The sequence below is a fragment of the Lactuca virosa genome, chromosome 4 (genome assembly GCF_052849685.1).
Source record: "Lactuca virosa cultivar CGN04683 chromosome 4, Lactuca_virosa_CGN04683_v6, whole genome shotgun sequence".
Classification (NCBI taxonomy): domain Eukaryota; kingdom Viridiplantae; phylum Streptophyta; class Magnoliopsida; order Asterales; family Asteraceae; genus Lactuca; species Lactuca virosa.
In genome coordinates, this window is record NC_136429.1 from 53054115 (window position 1) to 53069241 (window position 15127).

The 15127-nt window shown below is 40.4% G+C and overlaps 1 protein-coding gene across 1 annotated transcript; it reads right to left on the reverse strand.

Moving 5' to 3' along the window:
- Positions 1-12518: 12518 nt before the first annotated feature.
- LOC145104454 (uncharacterized) lies at positions 12519-13397 on the reverse strand. Its single transcript, XM_079041700.1, has 4 exons — positions 13220-13397; positions 13148-13158; positions 12797-13064; positions 12519-12712 (listed from the first exon to the last, which is right to left on the reverse strand). The coding sequence occupies exons 1-4, from the start codon at positions 13395-13397 to the stop codon at positions 12519-12521; spliced, it is 651 nt and encodes a 216-aa protein (XP_078897826.1).
- Between the last annotated feature and the right edge of the window lie 1730 nt (positions 13398-15127).

A 15127-nucleotide genomic window follows, 5' to 3' on the forward strand; every position in this document is an offset into this window, starting at 1 on the left:
CACACAACTTGAGGTCTATAGCCCATTGTGTTGACATATTTATATTTCTGTGCCCATTCCAGTTTAAGTTGACTATGCTTGTGAGTTCTGTAAGTTCTCGATTGTTTGAATAACAACCTGGAAGCGATGGTAGGCCCTTGTGCTGTCGGGTGGCAAGAAAAATGAGATTGGGCAAGTTCAGTCCATTTGAGCTTGGATTTGTCACTAACCTTGTCTTGTGATTATGGTTATGACAAATTCACATGGATAGGAACACATACACCATAAAAATCTAAGTGTCATAAGGTTTCTTTCCGATTCATGAAAATGATGGTGAGGAAACGCTTTCACTAAGTAGATTTTAAGTAGATAACAATTGTGATATTTGCATTCTCAAAGTCATTAGTGGAGCACGTGTGGTTAACCGGCACACTAACATGGACTTGTGAGAATGGAAAAAGGTCTAAACATTATGATTACGGCATCCCTCTTCATAATTGTTTAGACACACATGTGAGCTATCTAAGGAAAGGTGTATGATTTTGATATAATCTTATCAAAGCATCTCGTATCAAGAATCTGAACTTTGGTAAAGAAAGTCAACAAAGTATTGATTTCTAGAAGTCCAGCTGATTCTTGGATACATGTAAAAGCTAGTGGGAGCATAAGTGTTATGCTAGTAAGATAATAATCATTATGCTAGTGGGAGCATGATTATTATGTTGCAAGTTAGCAATGTTAATTATAGAAAACAAAAGTTTCAATTCGCTTTGAAAAATTGTTTTGCTATAATTAAGGGAGAGGATTTTATACTTCTTTCCAATTCTAAAAGCTTAGATTGAGATTTTAATCAACTTTAGTCAAGGATATACATGAATGTTGTGTTGGAATGGTTCAACATAATGAAATTATGTATATGTTGCGTTCTCAAATTCGATTATGATTACGACATCCCTCTTCATAGTACGAATTGTGAGAACATGGCAAATAAAATGGCAAATAAAAATATTTTAGGAAAAAACTGGTAAAGTATCATGTCTTTATGTAATGTGTGTCCCATATGCTTTGGGTATAGGATCGATTACATGTGTTATAATAATTGTGAGAGCATGGCAAATAAAAATATTTTAGCAAAACACTGGTAAAGTATCATGTCTTTATGTAAGTTGTGTCCCATATGCTTCGGGTATAGGATCAATTACATGTGGTATAATATTCATCCATTCTAAAATTTTCAAATGCCTGGGGCATTAAGAAGGAAAAGGATTAGAAGTGGATATGACTAAAATGATTAAGCAATTGTCGAGGACAATCTAAAGTTTACCAAAGATTGGTTACTCAGGGACAGTTGGAAGTATAGTGTTAAACTTTGGAAAGGACCATATTGACATACTCTGAAAATAGGCAACTCTTGTTCACAAGTAATAGTCAAGATGGGCATATGGAAATGTTTCCATAGGAGGAAGTTATCCTTTAAATCTGTGTAAGATTAGAAAACTTAATGCAAGAAGGATATTCAAAGGAATGTACTTTGAATGTGAGACTTCGTTTCCATGGAATTGATCTCCATTGGAATATTTTGTAATGTTTGTTGCCAAGTCTTTGTGACTTGGGCATAGTCATTACATGGGGATCATTGCATATGAGTTTAGAATCTAACAGATCACAGTAAATGGCAAGAGTTTGGTATTCTTACATTTACAATAAGGATTGGGATTGTGAAATGAGCATCATTGAAATATTGTCAATCGATCTGTTTCACAAAGTAAGGATCATTAGACAAACATAGTGTGCATACTTGGAGTATGGCATAGCTATTGTTTGGACAAACATAGTGTGCATGCTTGGAGCATGGCATGACTATTGTTTTAATTCAAGTATTAAGTTGATAAATCGAAACATTATACAATGAATAATGAGTAATCAATATGGTGCTTAGATAAAAGGTGTCTTATTTACTCTCAAAGTGTTGGGGCCATATAGGATTAGTATTATTCTTGTGTTTCACTTTGCACGTTTTGACTTCCCGAATAACTAGGTTATTCAAAACGTCCACAGTCGATCATACTTTGGAAGTAGGTATTGAGGCAAGACTATCATGAATGGGTCTGTAGTATGCCTAGGTGGCCTAGGCATAGCTGCAATATTCATGAGTACTCCTGGAATAAGTTTCGAGTATTGGATTCAACCCATGATCATTTGAATCACTTCATGGATTTTATCACGAGTGAATCATGAGACAGTAATATCTTATATTCTTCAAACCTAGAGATATGAGTTGTTGACTATGAGTTGGTTATACATTGATTGCACGAAAACGCATTGGTAACTCGATGTTATAAAACGTGCCTTTGTGTATGATTCAACAAGTAGTTAGTACAAGCATATGAGTCAAAGTTTATCCATTCCTTTTACCCTTAAAGGGATAAAAGCGATATCTGTGGGCCCCTCGATGATTTAGTGATGACACCCCTAAGTGCTTGGCCAAGCCTGGACTGATTTGATTTGTTCAATTAGTCAGTCGTCATAAATTAGAAATCGGAAACAACAAATGGACAGAGAGAATGATTATAATCCACGTCTCATTCCATATGATATCTACAATGGAGGAATATATGATCACTTATCTAATGGACGCATCATTGATTTGTTCAGAGTTCGACAGCGGCTTTTAAGAGTTACGATTGCTAGTCGGGTTATGAAGTCATACTTGCAATAATAGTTATTAGACTTATCCAAGTGGGAGATTGTTGGATTAGTGTCTAAGTCCATAACTGTAATTGGTACATACTTGACCCGACCCGGCATGGTCCATTTGGGTTGCATGGCATCGGAAAAATTTGGATAGACCTTTTGTGAGAAGAGGATATTTGTGACATATTAATATATTATAAGTTCTAATATATTAATATTGAAATCATATTATTTAATTAGTATTGATCAATAATTAATTTGGAATTGATTTTTTGATCAAAAGAGACTAATTAAATATATGAGGATTGATTGTGTAAATCATTCGTTCTAATATATGTGGGCTTATGATCCATGATTCCTTATGTTGGGTTTAACCCATGTGATGATCCATGGATACTCCATGGAGGTTAAAACCCATGGAGCATAAGGAATGGGTAAAGTCATGGGTTACATGGTGTAACCCTAATGTGGACACTATATAAAGAACCCATAAGCTCAAGAAATCGGCCCTAAGGATTCTAAGTGAGGGCTAGCCGATTTGGAGCATAAGAACTCTTCTCTCATGGTTATTCCAAGATGTTGTGATGTTGTGTGAACCATTTGAGGTGTCACACTTGGGGCACTAGGCTCTTAAGCTTCATGGAATCAAGCTACAAGGAAGAGGTATGTAATTCTACTAGTTTTTATATTACATGTTGTTCATATTATGCTAGTTAGGATAATACCTTGGAAAACTGATATTTGCATGTATAATACAGAAAACATAGATCCAAGGTATTTAGGGTTGCATGTACACCATAGGAGTGTTAGAATGCTCAAAACCCTTCAGCAGATAACATCTTTCCAGGGTGATACCCTTAGAAGCACCAAATGTCCCACCTGAAACTCTAGCTTAGAGTGTCGCCGATTCACATAACTCTTCTGGCGGCTCTAGGTCGTCAGCAATCTCTGTCTAACTTGTTGGATAAGCTCGGTCATCTTGAGCACTATCTCAATACTCCCCATGACTCTATGGCCGACCTCGCCCCAACAAATAGGAGTCCGACACCTCCTCCCATAAAGAAGCTCAAAGGGAGGCATGTCAATGCTAGCATGATGGTTGTTGTTATAAGAAAACTCGGACAACGGGAGATATGAGTCCCAGCTCCCACAAAAATCAATGATGCACACACGGAACATATCATCAAGCGTTTGAATAGTCCACCCGCTCTGCCTGTCGGTCTGCGGATGATAGGCAGTACTGAAATGCAACTGGGTGCCCAACTCTTCATGAAACCTCATCCATAATCTTGAAGTAAAACGAATATCCCAATCAGACACAATAGAAGTCGACACCCCATGCCGAGCCACCAGCTCTCGAACATTAATCTCAGCTAGCCTCTCTGCAGAAGAGCTCTCACTTATGGCTAAGAAGTTAGCACCCTTTGTTAAATGATCAACTATCACCCAGATAGCATCAACTCCCCTTGAATTCTTTGGCAATTTTGTAATAAAATCCATAGTTATTTGTTCCCACTTCCACAGTGGAACCTCTAAGGGCTGCAGTTTGTTGTGAGGGCGCTGGTGCTCGGCCTTGACCTTCCGGCACATCAATCATCACTCTACAAACTAGCCCACATCCCCTCTTCATACACGGCCACCAGTAACTATGCTTCTGGTCGAGATACATCTTGGTAGCTGTAACGCCCGCAGATTCGGGCTAGTTAATTTAAAGACAATAAGCGTCAAAACTTACTTTTTGATGGAAGATTATTTAGAAGGATTAATCTTAACCAAGTGTTAGTATATGTTACAAGGGTTCCGTACATATAAAGAAGGCCGAAATCCGAGTTATAACGAAGAAGTTATGACCCGTCGAAGTTTTACGGCAAAACCGACACGACACCGGGAGACATAAATAGTGAATTTATGATAGAAGACATTTTAGCCTTAGTAATATAAACGAAAGTCATAGAATACGTTAAACCGAGAACATACAAAAAACGAACGCCCAAATCTGACTTCGTATGAGGAAGTTATGAATTTTCTAAGATTTGGCATAGCAGTACACAACCCGAAACATGAATTTTAGTTCAAGCGGTTTTTGGCCTACGTGACCTAAATGAGAATGGAAGATCTCATTAATAGTAACTCAACGGTAAAAAGACAAACGAAAACGGAGTCCGTATGTAGAAGTTATGAATTTTACGCGGACATTTAACAGTATAATCTCCTCGTACTGTTAAATTTAAGATCGGTCGAGAATTAGCCAACAAAGTATAAATGAAACTTGTAGATCTTGTTTTTACCTATGTATGGAGAAAAAGAACGTCGAAAACGGAGCTGGTATACGAGAGTTATGATTTTTCTAAGTCGGGAGGGTGTTGTGCGAGTTTGGGTGACGTGGCGCGAGCACAGCCGTTGCTTTCTCTCCAAGGAAAGCCATCAGATGATGACACATGGAACTGACTCGGCGAGTCAGTGGACCGACTCGGCGAGTCCATCAGGAATTCAGCCTATAAATAAGAGTGTCGGGTTCCCTCATTTCCTCACCCCTCAACCCTCTTCTTTCTCTCTCTATACTCTCTCTCTCTAAGCCCCTACCCCCCTAAGCCTAGGTAAACCCCCTAGCACCCGAAAGAATCCCCGAGGCTCCCGAAGCCCCGAGAAAAGAGCCTTTCGGCTTGGGAACGTTGCTCCAGCGAAGCCCGGTTTTCGAGAAAACCCGTTGTAAGTGAGCTATGCCTAACCTATCTTTAATATAGCTTATGTTTTAATATAGTAATGTTATTAGGAACTTATAATGAGTATTTGGGCTATTATTATGAGTTATATAAGTGTCGTTATAATATCTTTTTAACCACTCGCGGTACGGGGAATCTGGTTTAAAGGGCCGCATAGGTTGTTGGGTTTCAGAAGTGTTATATGCCAAAATGGTCTTGCCCTCCGGTGTTTTATGTCTGGCCCCTGTCTGTACATAGTGGTTGGAAAATATTGTTTAAACACTTATATAATAATAATAATAAGACTAGTAATTAGTCACGGTGAATATTAGACTAAAATCTAGTGGTAATAATACTAAGTTTCGTCGAAGGAAATTATATTGTTAAGAAGCGAAGCGCTGTCCGAGTTTGGAATCATCACTTTAACAAGTGAGTGCATAGTTACTTTCATCTTACACATAGATATGAAGTATTTTATATAAATTACGTGCTACGTGTGCATATTATCTGTATACTTGCTATCTATGCCGGAGGAATGATTTTATACATGTTTTAAATGATTTAAACTGCATATATATTTTATATCTACAAAATATGTTGGGTAAAACATGGGTAGATGAAATATGAGTTGGATGATGAGGTGAGAGGTGAAATAGACCATGAGGTGAGGGTGAGAGGCGAACGATGTGAGAAGCCTTTTACCCAAATGCTGGCCCCGTCATCTAGCAGAGTATGGATGACAACCACGGACTATTCGATACATTCCAGTGGAACAGTAGCAGGCTCGCAACCTGTAGGTATTGTGAACGATGTGTTCACCGGTGTACTCTAAAAAACCCATTGACATGTATTGCGAGTGGACTCTCGAAAATGATACTGTCAATAAACGAGATAACCCTGGCAGATGCGCCTAAAGGACTCTACCGACAGAAGCGCCTAATAGAGAACCTCATAACCCCGGCAGATGCGCCTAAAGGACTATACCGGCAGATGCGCCCCATAAAGAATGTCACAATTCTGGCAGATGCGCCTAAGTGATAATATTAGCAGTTGTGCTTGACAGATGTGTCATTAGCAACAATGGATTTTGTGCCTATTCCTTAGGATAATCCTTAGGAATGAATGAACGAGGAATAGCTGATTCTTAGGTTAGATCCTTAAGAGTAAAGAAGATAATGGGGATGGGTAATTGGGTTGATTGTTTGATGTTTAAACATAATAATTATATTATTGTGGGTTGAAAACCCTATGTATTCACCAGGTTTCCCAACCTGACCCACTCAAGCTTATTTGAATCACAGGTGCCGATACGAAGTTACATTACACTGGGAGATTAAAGAGGTGTAGATCACTAGTGTAAATGAATGTAAGTTCTGTTTATGCTTATGTTTCTGTATTGACAATGACATCCCAAATGTTTTAAAAAATGAATAAAAATACATTTCTTCGGAAATGCTTCGATAATGTATTTATCATGTTTTTCTGGGAAAAAATTCCGCAACATTTTTATTAAAAGAGATACTCTGATTTTTATAAAGCAAAAACAAAATCGGTCTTTTCTGGCCGTGAAAATGTAGATGTCACAGTTGGTATCAGAGCATTAGTTTAAGCGCACTAGGAATATGGATTTATTTCTAGACTTAAACTTAGAATGTTAAGCAATGATTGTGAGGAGTGTGTGTAATGAATTTAGGTAATACACCTGAATAGACACAAGCACTAGCTTATTTAGGAAAATTACTAGCATGCTTTTATGTGCTAAATGGTTTATGATATGCGTTATATGATCGGATCTATGGTGTGTTGCCGACCGGATCTAGAAACTTTATGTGTTTAGGTTTCTAAACGTTTAATTACGATATTAGAACTGACATGTAACTTTCGGAGTAATAAGGAGGATTACGCGTCTAAACCTTCTCTATCTATATTCTCGTCCCGATGCACTGAATGCATGCTTCCGTGAAAATAATATCATGGTGAAGACTCGTGGTGAATTGAGTTAATGGAGGAAATGATAAGGCTTACGATACTGAATGGTACCTATCAGAAGATATCGTAAGAGTGATATCTTGCATTTAGAACGCGTCTAAGAAATAATACGTCTAGTACGGGAGAAGTACACTTTCGATTAGCAGAAAGAAAGATTTTTGGTATAATCCATGAAGTTATCCCATCGTCTGACATTTCCACCACCGACCGAGTTGAAGTAGAGTTGATGATTGAAGATACGCATGGAAGAAGTCCTATTAGAGTCTAGGGAAAATTATATGATTATTTGAACACATTTGTATGTGTTAAAATTGTTTTTGTGATAATGACTTGGAAAAACTGCGAGACAATACTTGGGACGAGTATGAGTAGGTGTGAATGGTAGTATAGGCCTATACTATCGGAAGCACAGGACTCGCACTTGGATCAGGGAAGGTCACAAGGTTACCAAGAAGCTAGTAATTGATTCCGTTTTATTCAAGTATGTCGTTACCATCGTTTCGGTAATGACTGAGAATATGATTGTTATTCCGACCCTAGAGGTCATATCATATCGAGTCCGACTAAGATGAGTGTGTTACATGGTTCAGAGAACCAAGATCGATGTAGCATCTGACTCAAGCCACACGATTGAAGTGAAAGATAATCGAAGCGATCAGTAAGAGTATCGCGATCATTATTGAAATATGAAACTTGTAGCTAGAAGTGCTACATGCTAGAATGCGTTTATATCACATTAGAACATGAAGGAAGGTATAGCCTGTTCTGGAATTTGACTCTAAGAGACCTGAGTCTAAGCATTGCAACATACGATGAGAGGTCATTAGAACGAGACCCGTCAATTTATTGTAGAAATCAAAGAACTTATTCTTAAGTTGTTAAGAAGAAGAAGGAGTCTCCGGTAAGGATCAAGATTGTGACTTGAAGGTCATAATTTGGAGTCTAACATAATTTATAGAGTGGGTGCAAGATCGAAGTTATGGTTATTACCTAGGATGAAGAAATAACATATGGAATCATTATACAAGCCCTGTTTCGTTGATGATTTCGGGACGTAATCATCCTAAGGGGGAGATAATTGTAACGCCCGCAGATTCGGGCTAGTCAATTTAAAGACAATAAGTGTCAAAAATGACTTTTTGATGGAAGATTATTTAGAAGGATTAATCTTAACCAAGTGGTAGTATATGTTACAAGGGTTCAGTACATATAAAGAACGCCGAAATCCGAGTTATAACGAAGAAGTTATGACCCGTCGAAGTTTTACGGCAAAACCGGCACGGCACCGGGAGACGTAAATAGTGAATTTATGATAGAAGACATTTTAGCCTTAGGAATCTAAACGAAAGTCGTAGAATACGTTAAACCGAGAACATACAAAAAAAACGCCCAAATCTGACTTCGTATGAGGAAGTTATGAATTTTCTAAGATTTGGCATAGCAGTACACAACCTGAAACTCGAATTTTAGTTCGAGCGGTTTTTGGCCTACGTGACCTAAATGAGAATTGAAGATCTCATTAATAGAAACTCAACGGTAAAAAGACAGACGAAAACGGAGTCCGTATGTAGAAGTTATGAATTTTACGCGGACATTTAACAGTATAATCTCCTCGTACTGTTAAATTTAAGATCGGTCGAGAATTAGCCGACGGAGTCTAAATGAAAGTTGTAGATCTTGTTTTTACCTACGCGTGGAAAAAAATAACGTCAAAAACGGAGCTCGTATGCGAGAGTTATGATTTTTCTATGTCGGGAGGGTGTTGTGCGAGTTTGGGTGACGTGGCGCGATCACAGCCGTTGCTTTCTCTCCAAGGAAAGCCATTAGATGATGACAAATGGCACTGACTCGGCGAGTCAGTGGACCGACTTGGCGAGTCCATCAAGAATTCAGCCTATAAATAAGAGTGTCGGGTTCCCTCATTTTCTCACCCCTCAACCCTCTTCTCTCTCTCTCTCTCTATACTCTCTGTCTCTCTCTAAGCCCCTAAACCTCCCCCCTAAGCCTAGGTAAACCCCCTAGCACCCGAAGGAAGTCCCGAGGCTCCCGAAGCCCTGAGAAAAGAGCCTTTCGGCTCGGGAACGTTGCTCCAGTGAAGCCCGGTTTTCAAGAAAACCCGCTGTAAGTGAGCTATGACTAACCTATCTTTAATATAGCTTATGTTTTAATATAGTAATGTTATTAGGAACTTATAATGAGTATTTGGGCTATTATTATGAGTTATATAAGTGTTGTTATAATATCTTTTTAACCACTCGCGGTACGGGGAATCTGGTTTAAAGGGCCGCATAGGGTTGTTGGATTTCAAAAGTGCTATATGCCAAAATGGTCCTGCCCTCCGGTGTTTTATGTCTGGCCCCTGTCTGTACATAGTGGTTGGAAAATATTGTTTAAACGCTTATATAATAATAATAATAAGACTAATAATTAGTCACGGTGAATATTAGACTAAAATCTAGTGGTAATAATACTAGGTTTCGTCGAAGGAAATTATATTGTTAAGAAGCGAAGCGCTGTCCGAGTTTGGAATCATCACTTTAACAAGTGAGTGCATAGTTACTTTCATCTCACACATAGATATGAAGTATTTTATATAAATTACGTGCTACGTGTGCATATTATCTGTATACTTGCTATCTATGCCGGAGGAATGATTTTATACATGTTTTAAATGATTTAAACTGTATATATATTTTATATCTACAAAATATGTTGGGTAAAACATGGGTAGATGAAATATGAGTTGGATGATGAGGTGAGAAGTGAAATAGACCATGAGGTGAGGGTGAGAGTTAGACGATGTGAGAAGCCTTTTACCCAAATGCTGGCCCCTTCATCTAGCAGAGTATAGATGACAACCACAGACTATTCTAGACAGTCCAGTGGAACACTAGCAGGCTCGCAACCTGTAGGTGTTGTGAACGATGTGTTCACCGGTGTACTCTAAAAAACCCATTGACATGTATTGCGAGTGGACTCTCGAAAATGATACTGTCAATAAACGAGATAACCCTGGCAGATGCGCCTGAAGGACTCTACCGGCAGCAGCGCCTAATAGAGAACCTCATAACCCCGACAGATGCGCCTAAAGGACTATACCGGCAGATGCGCCCCATAAAGAATGTCACAATTCTGGCAGATGCGCCTAAGTGATAATATTAGCAGTTGTGCTTGACATATGTGTCATTAGCAACAATGGATTTCGTGCCTATTCCTTAGGATAATCCTTAGGAATGAATGAACGAGGAATAGCTGATTCTTAGGTTAGATCCTTAAGAGTAAAGAAGATAATGGGGATGGGTAATTGGGTTGATTGTTTAAAGTTTAAACATAATAATTATATTATTGTGGGTTGAAAACCCTATGTACTCACCAGGTTTCCCAACCTGACCCACTCAAGCTTATTTGAATCACAGGTGCCGATACGAAGTTACATTACACTGGGAGATTAAAGAGGTGTAGATCACTAGTGTAAATGAATGTAAGTTCTATTTATGCTTATGTTTCTGTATTGACAGTGACATCCCAAATGTTTTAAAAAATGAATAAAAATACATTTCTTCGGAAATGCTTCGATAATGTATTTATCATGTTTTTCTGGGAACAAATTCCGCAATATTTTTATTAAAATAGATACTCGGATTTTTATAAAGCATAAACAAAATCGGTCTTTTCTGGCCGTGAAAATGGGGATGTTACAGTAGCCCCTGGATGAATGGAAAATCTTGACTTGTGGGTCTCCTCCATCAATACCCGTCGAGCCCCACCTACATAAGGCACCCAAACCCGCCCTTGAAGAGTCAAAAGCCCCCTACCGTCGATATCAAATGCTAAAATCTAACCGATCACCCGCTCACTTTTCCGATTTTCTTCCTTTATGGCCTCCGGCTACGCTTATTTGATTGTTTCCAAAACTAGGGTCGTCATTGTCATCCTCATACACACATCCTGAATCGGGGTACTGACTGCCATCCGCCTCAAGGGATCGGCCACCACATTGGCATTTCCTGGTGATACAGAATCTCACAGTCATAATCTTTCACTACATACAACCACCCCCTCTGCCTCATGTTCAGGTTAGGCTGATTCATAAGATACCTCAGGCTCTTATGGTCCGTATAGATGGTACATTGAACTCCATAAAGATAGTGACGCCAAATCTTGAGAGCGAAAACCACCACCCCAAATTCAAAAATCATGGGTGGGATACTTCGCTTCATGAGGCTTTAGCTGCCTCGAAGCATATGCAATCACATGCTCCCTATGAATCAACACAACACCCAACCTTGGAAAAGAAGCATCGCAGTAGACCACAAAATCCTCATCTCCCTCTGGGAGGGAAAGTAGTGGCGCCTCACACAGTCTCTGGCGAAGAGTCTCGAATGATGCCTGCTGCTCAGTCCCCCAACTGAACACAACATCCTTCCTCATCAACTTAGTGAGAGGTAGTCTTAGAGAAGTCTCGAATGATTCTCCGATAATATCCCGCCAAACCGAGGAAGCTCCAAATATCAGATGGAGAGTTTGACACGTCTCACCGCATCACCGCCTCTATCTTGGCTGGGTCGACCAAGATACCATTCTGGTTGACGAGGTGTCCAAGAAACTGAACCTCGTGCAACGAGAAGTCACACTTGGAGAACTTGGCATAGAGCCTCTCCATCCTCAAAACTCCGAGAATCTCGTGCAAATGCACTTCATGCTGCTCTCTGGTATTCGAATAGACCAGAATGTCATCGATTAAGACGATCACTGATCGATCCTACATGGGCCTGCACACCCGGTTCATGAGATCCATGAATGTTGCTGGTGCGTTGGTGAGTCCAAAAGGCATCACCACGAACTCATAATGTCCATAACGAGTTCGGAAGGTCGTCTTCTGAATATCCTCCTCTCGCACCCTTGTCTGATGGTAACCAGACCTCAAATCGATATTGGAAAACCAAGATGCACCTACTACTGATCGAAAAGATCGTCAATTCTTGAAAATGGATAATGGTTCTTCAGCGCCAGCTTGTTTAATTCCCGGTAATCAATACACATCCGGTGTGAACCATCATTATTCTTGAAAAAAAGAATCGGTGCTCCCCATGGAGAACTGCTCGGGCGAATAAACTCTTTTCCTAACAGCTCCTGAAGCTGAGAGGATAACTCCTACATCTTAGGAGGTGCAAGACGATATGATGCCTTGGCAATTGGCACCGCACCAGGGATCAGATCGATCCAAAACTCCACTTTCCTCTTAGGAGGCATACCAGGCAATTCATCAGGGAAAACATCAGGCAACTCACGCATAACAGGATCATCAGAAATAGAAACCGATCTCTTCTCATCAACCTGGGTATCCACTACATATGCCAAATAACCCATACACCCATGTTGTTAACTCTGCCTCCCCCTGGCGGCTGAATAGAAAGTTGATCCTAACCTACTTCCCTCGTCGTAAATGGTCAGCACTCCCCTACTACGATCTTGAACCGTCACCATTTTCTGTTCACAGTCAATCAGAGCCACAAACTGGCTCAACCAGTCCATACCCACGATGACACATACATCTCTTATTGCAATAGGGATAAGATCTATCAGATATCCAACATCAAATATCTCTAACACACAACCCTGGTAGATGTCAGTAGCGGAGACCGGGCGCTCATCAGGTATAGAGACTCTCAATGGCCTACTCAAGGCTCTTATGTAACACTAAAACCATGATAAAAAGATGATGACACAAAATACCGACTCCTGACCGAGTCAAAAAACACAAGCGTAGGTACAAAATTCACAAGTAAAGTACCTAACATGAACAATATCATAAGCAACATAAATAAATTAGCAGAATAATAAAGAACACATACCAGCCAATACATCTGTAGCTGCTCGGGCATCCTCTGTTTTCAACTGAAATGCTCTCCCTCGAGCCCTTAGAGCCTCGGTCTTCCCATGTCGGCCATTAGTAATACACAGGATCACGGGGGCTGGAGTCTGAACTGCCCTAGATGCAAGATGATGACACTTGACCCTCAAATGACCCATCTAGTAGCAATTGAAGCAAACCCGAAATCCGTTGGGGCAATCCTTAGCCAAATGCCCATCCGTTCCACACATGTAGAAAATAGTTTCGGACCGACAGGGTCCCCCATGCCCCTTGATGCACTTACCGCAAGTACGACCCTTCTGGCCTCCAGTTCTTGAGTCATCGGGATTAGGCCGCTTGGTCGCCGGCTGCGACTGCACGGGCTCCTATCTCTCACCTGGATCTCCATATCTGTTCTAGCTTATGTCTCTAGCTCGATCTCCATCCTCTTGGAAGTGCTCTGCAACTCATCCAAAGTCCGATACGAAGTGTTCTCCATGAACTCACGAATATCCCTCCTTAGAATACTCAGATAGCGGCTCACAAGTTCCTACTCAGTTAACACGTGCTCAGGGCAGAATTGGGCCCTCTCAGGAAACATCCTGGTTATCTTAGTCATCATCTCTGTCTTTTGCTTGAGAGACAGGAACTCTTGGGCCAACCTCTCGCTTGACCATTGGTACAAACTCATCTCTGAACATATCAGTAAATCTCTCCCAGGTTACTGCAAAACGATCTGCAAGAGTATAATCAGTTGTCACAAACTTCCACCAATCCTTCGCTCCCAAGCGAAGCTGATTCAATTCAAAACGAACCCTCAAATTCTTCGGACAAGAGAAAGTGTAAAAACAACCCTCAACATCATAAATCCATCTCATCGCAGCATTCAGATCCTGGGTCCCATCAAACTCGGGTGGCTTCGTGTTGTTGAACTCCCAGTACCGCAACGAATCACCCCCTGCGGTCTCGCAGCAGTAGTTGCGGTGGCTGCCGCAGCAGTAGCTTCAGTGATGGCAGCATAGCGCTCGTCGAAAGTCTCAATCAACAAGGTATTATAGACCCAAAAATCTTTGGTATATCCACTCCCATCACTACGTCCACCTCGGCGGCAACAATCCTACAGATCTTATCATCACTAGTACTCGGCCTCTCGAGGTCGCCAGAGCCTGAACCTCGGGTAACCACCATACTGAAACACACAAGAAAACCATCAGAATCAGGCTAATGCGCATAGACAGACATCCACACACTCCTATAATCTCCTTAGTTCCTTAAGATTCCTTCTTGAGCCGCATACGGATTCGCTTCTTTCCGTAGTACGGGCCAAATACTACCTTCCACACCAACCCGTATTTTTCTCAAATCGTCCTCTCAAGACCCTAAGCCACAAGAACTCTATTTCTCAAGATTAGCTATACACTCGCCCTGCTGGTTCCTCAGAACCACTACTAAGCATCTAGGCACTAATTCTAGACTGCTCCCTAGCACTGCTCTTCGTCACAAGATCTCCGTTTTCCTCGCCATTTGCTTTGCGCATGCCGATTATACACAATATGAGACTCGATAAACATTCGAATAAATGATTCTACCTAAAATACACAACCAAACAAGGAATAGGAAGAAAGGATAATTAGGCATTCTAAGGCTATAAAATCCTAACTATGTACAATTATGCAGCATACACCAAGAAAATAGCAGTGACATATTCAATCTCATAAGAAAAAACTCCTAGGCTAAAGGCATCACAAATCAGGAAACCCTATCACACCTTTCCTGCAGGATCCTTATCATATCCCTAGCATGCAGTTCTATCAGCTCATAAGATATCAGCTCTACACTACTCATAATATGATTCGAGATATTTTGGGAAACTACCGCTCGAGCTTTGGCTGATTGTACCCACTGCTTC

Coding starts and splice junctions, on each gene's coding strand:
- LOC145104454 (XM_079041700.1), bottom strand. CDS start 13,397: ATGGGTCATTTGAGGGTCAAGTGTCATCATCTTGCATCTAGGGCAGTT. Junction 12,713..12,796: donor GACCATTTACGACGAGGGAA/GTAGGTTAGGAT, acceptor TGGCATATGTAG/TGGATACCCAGGTTGATGAG.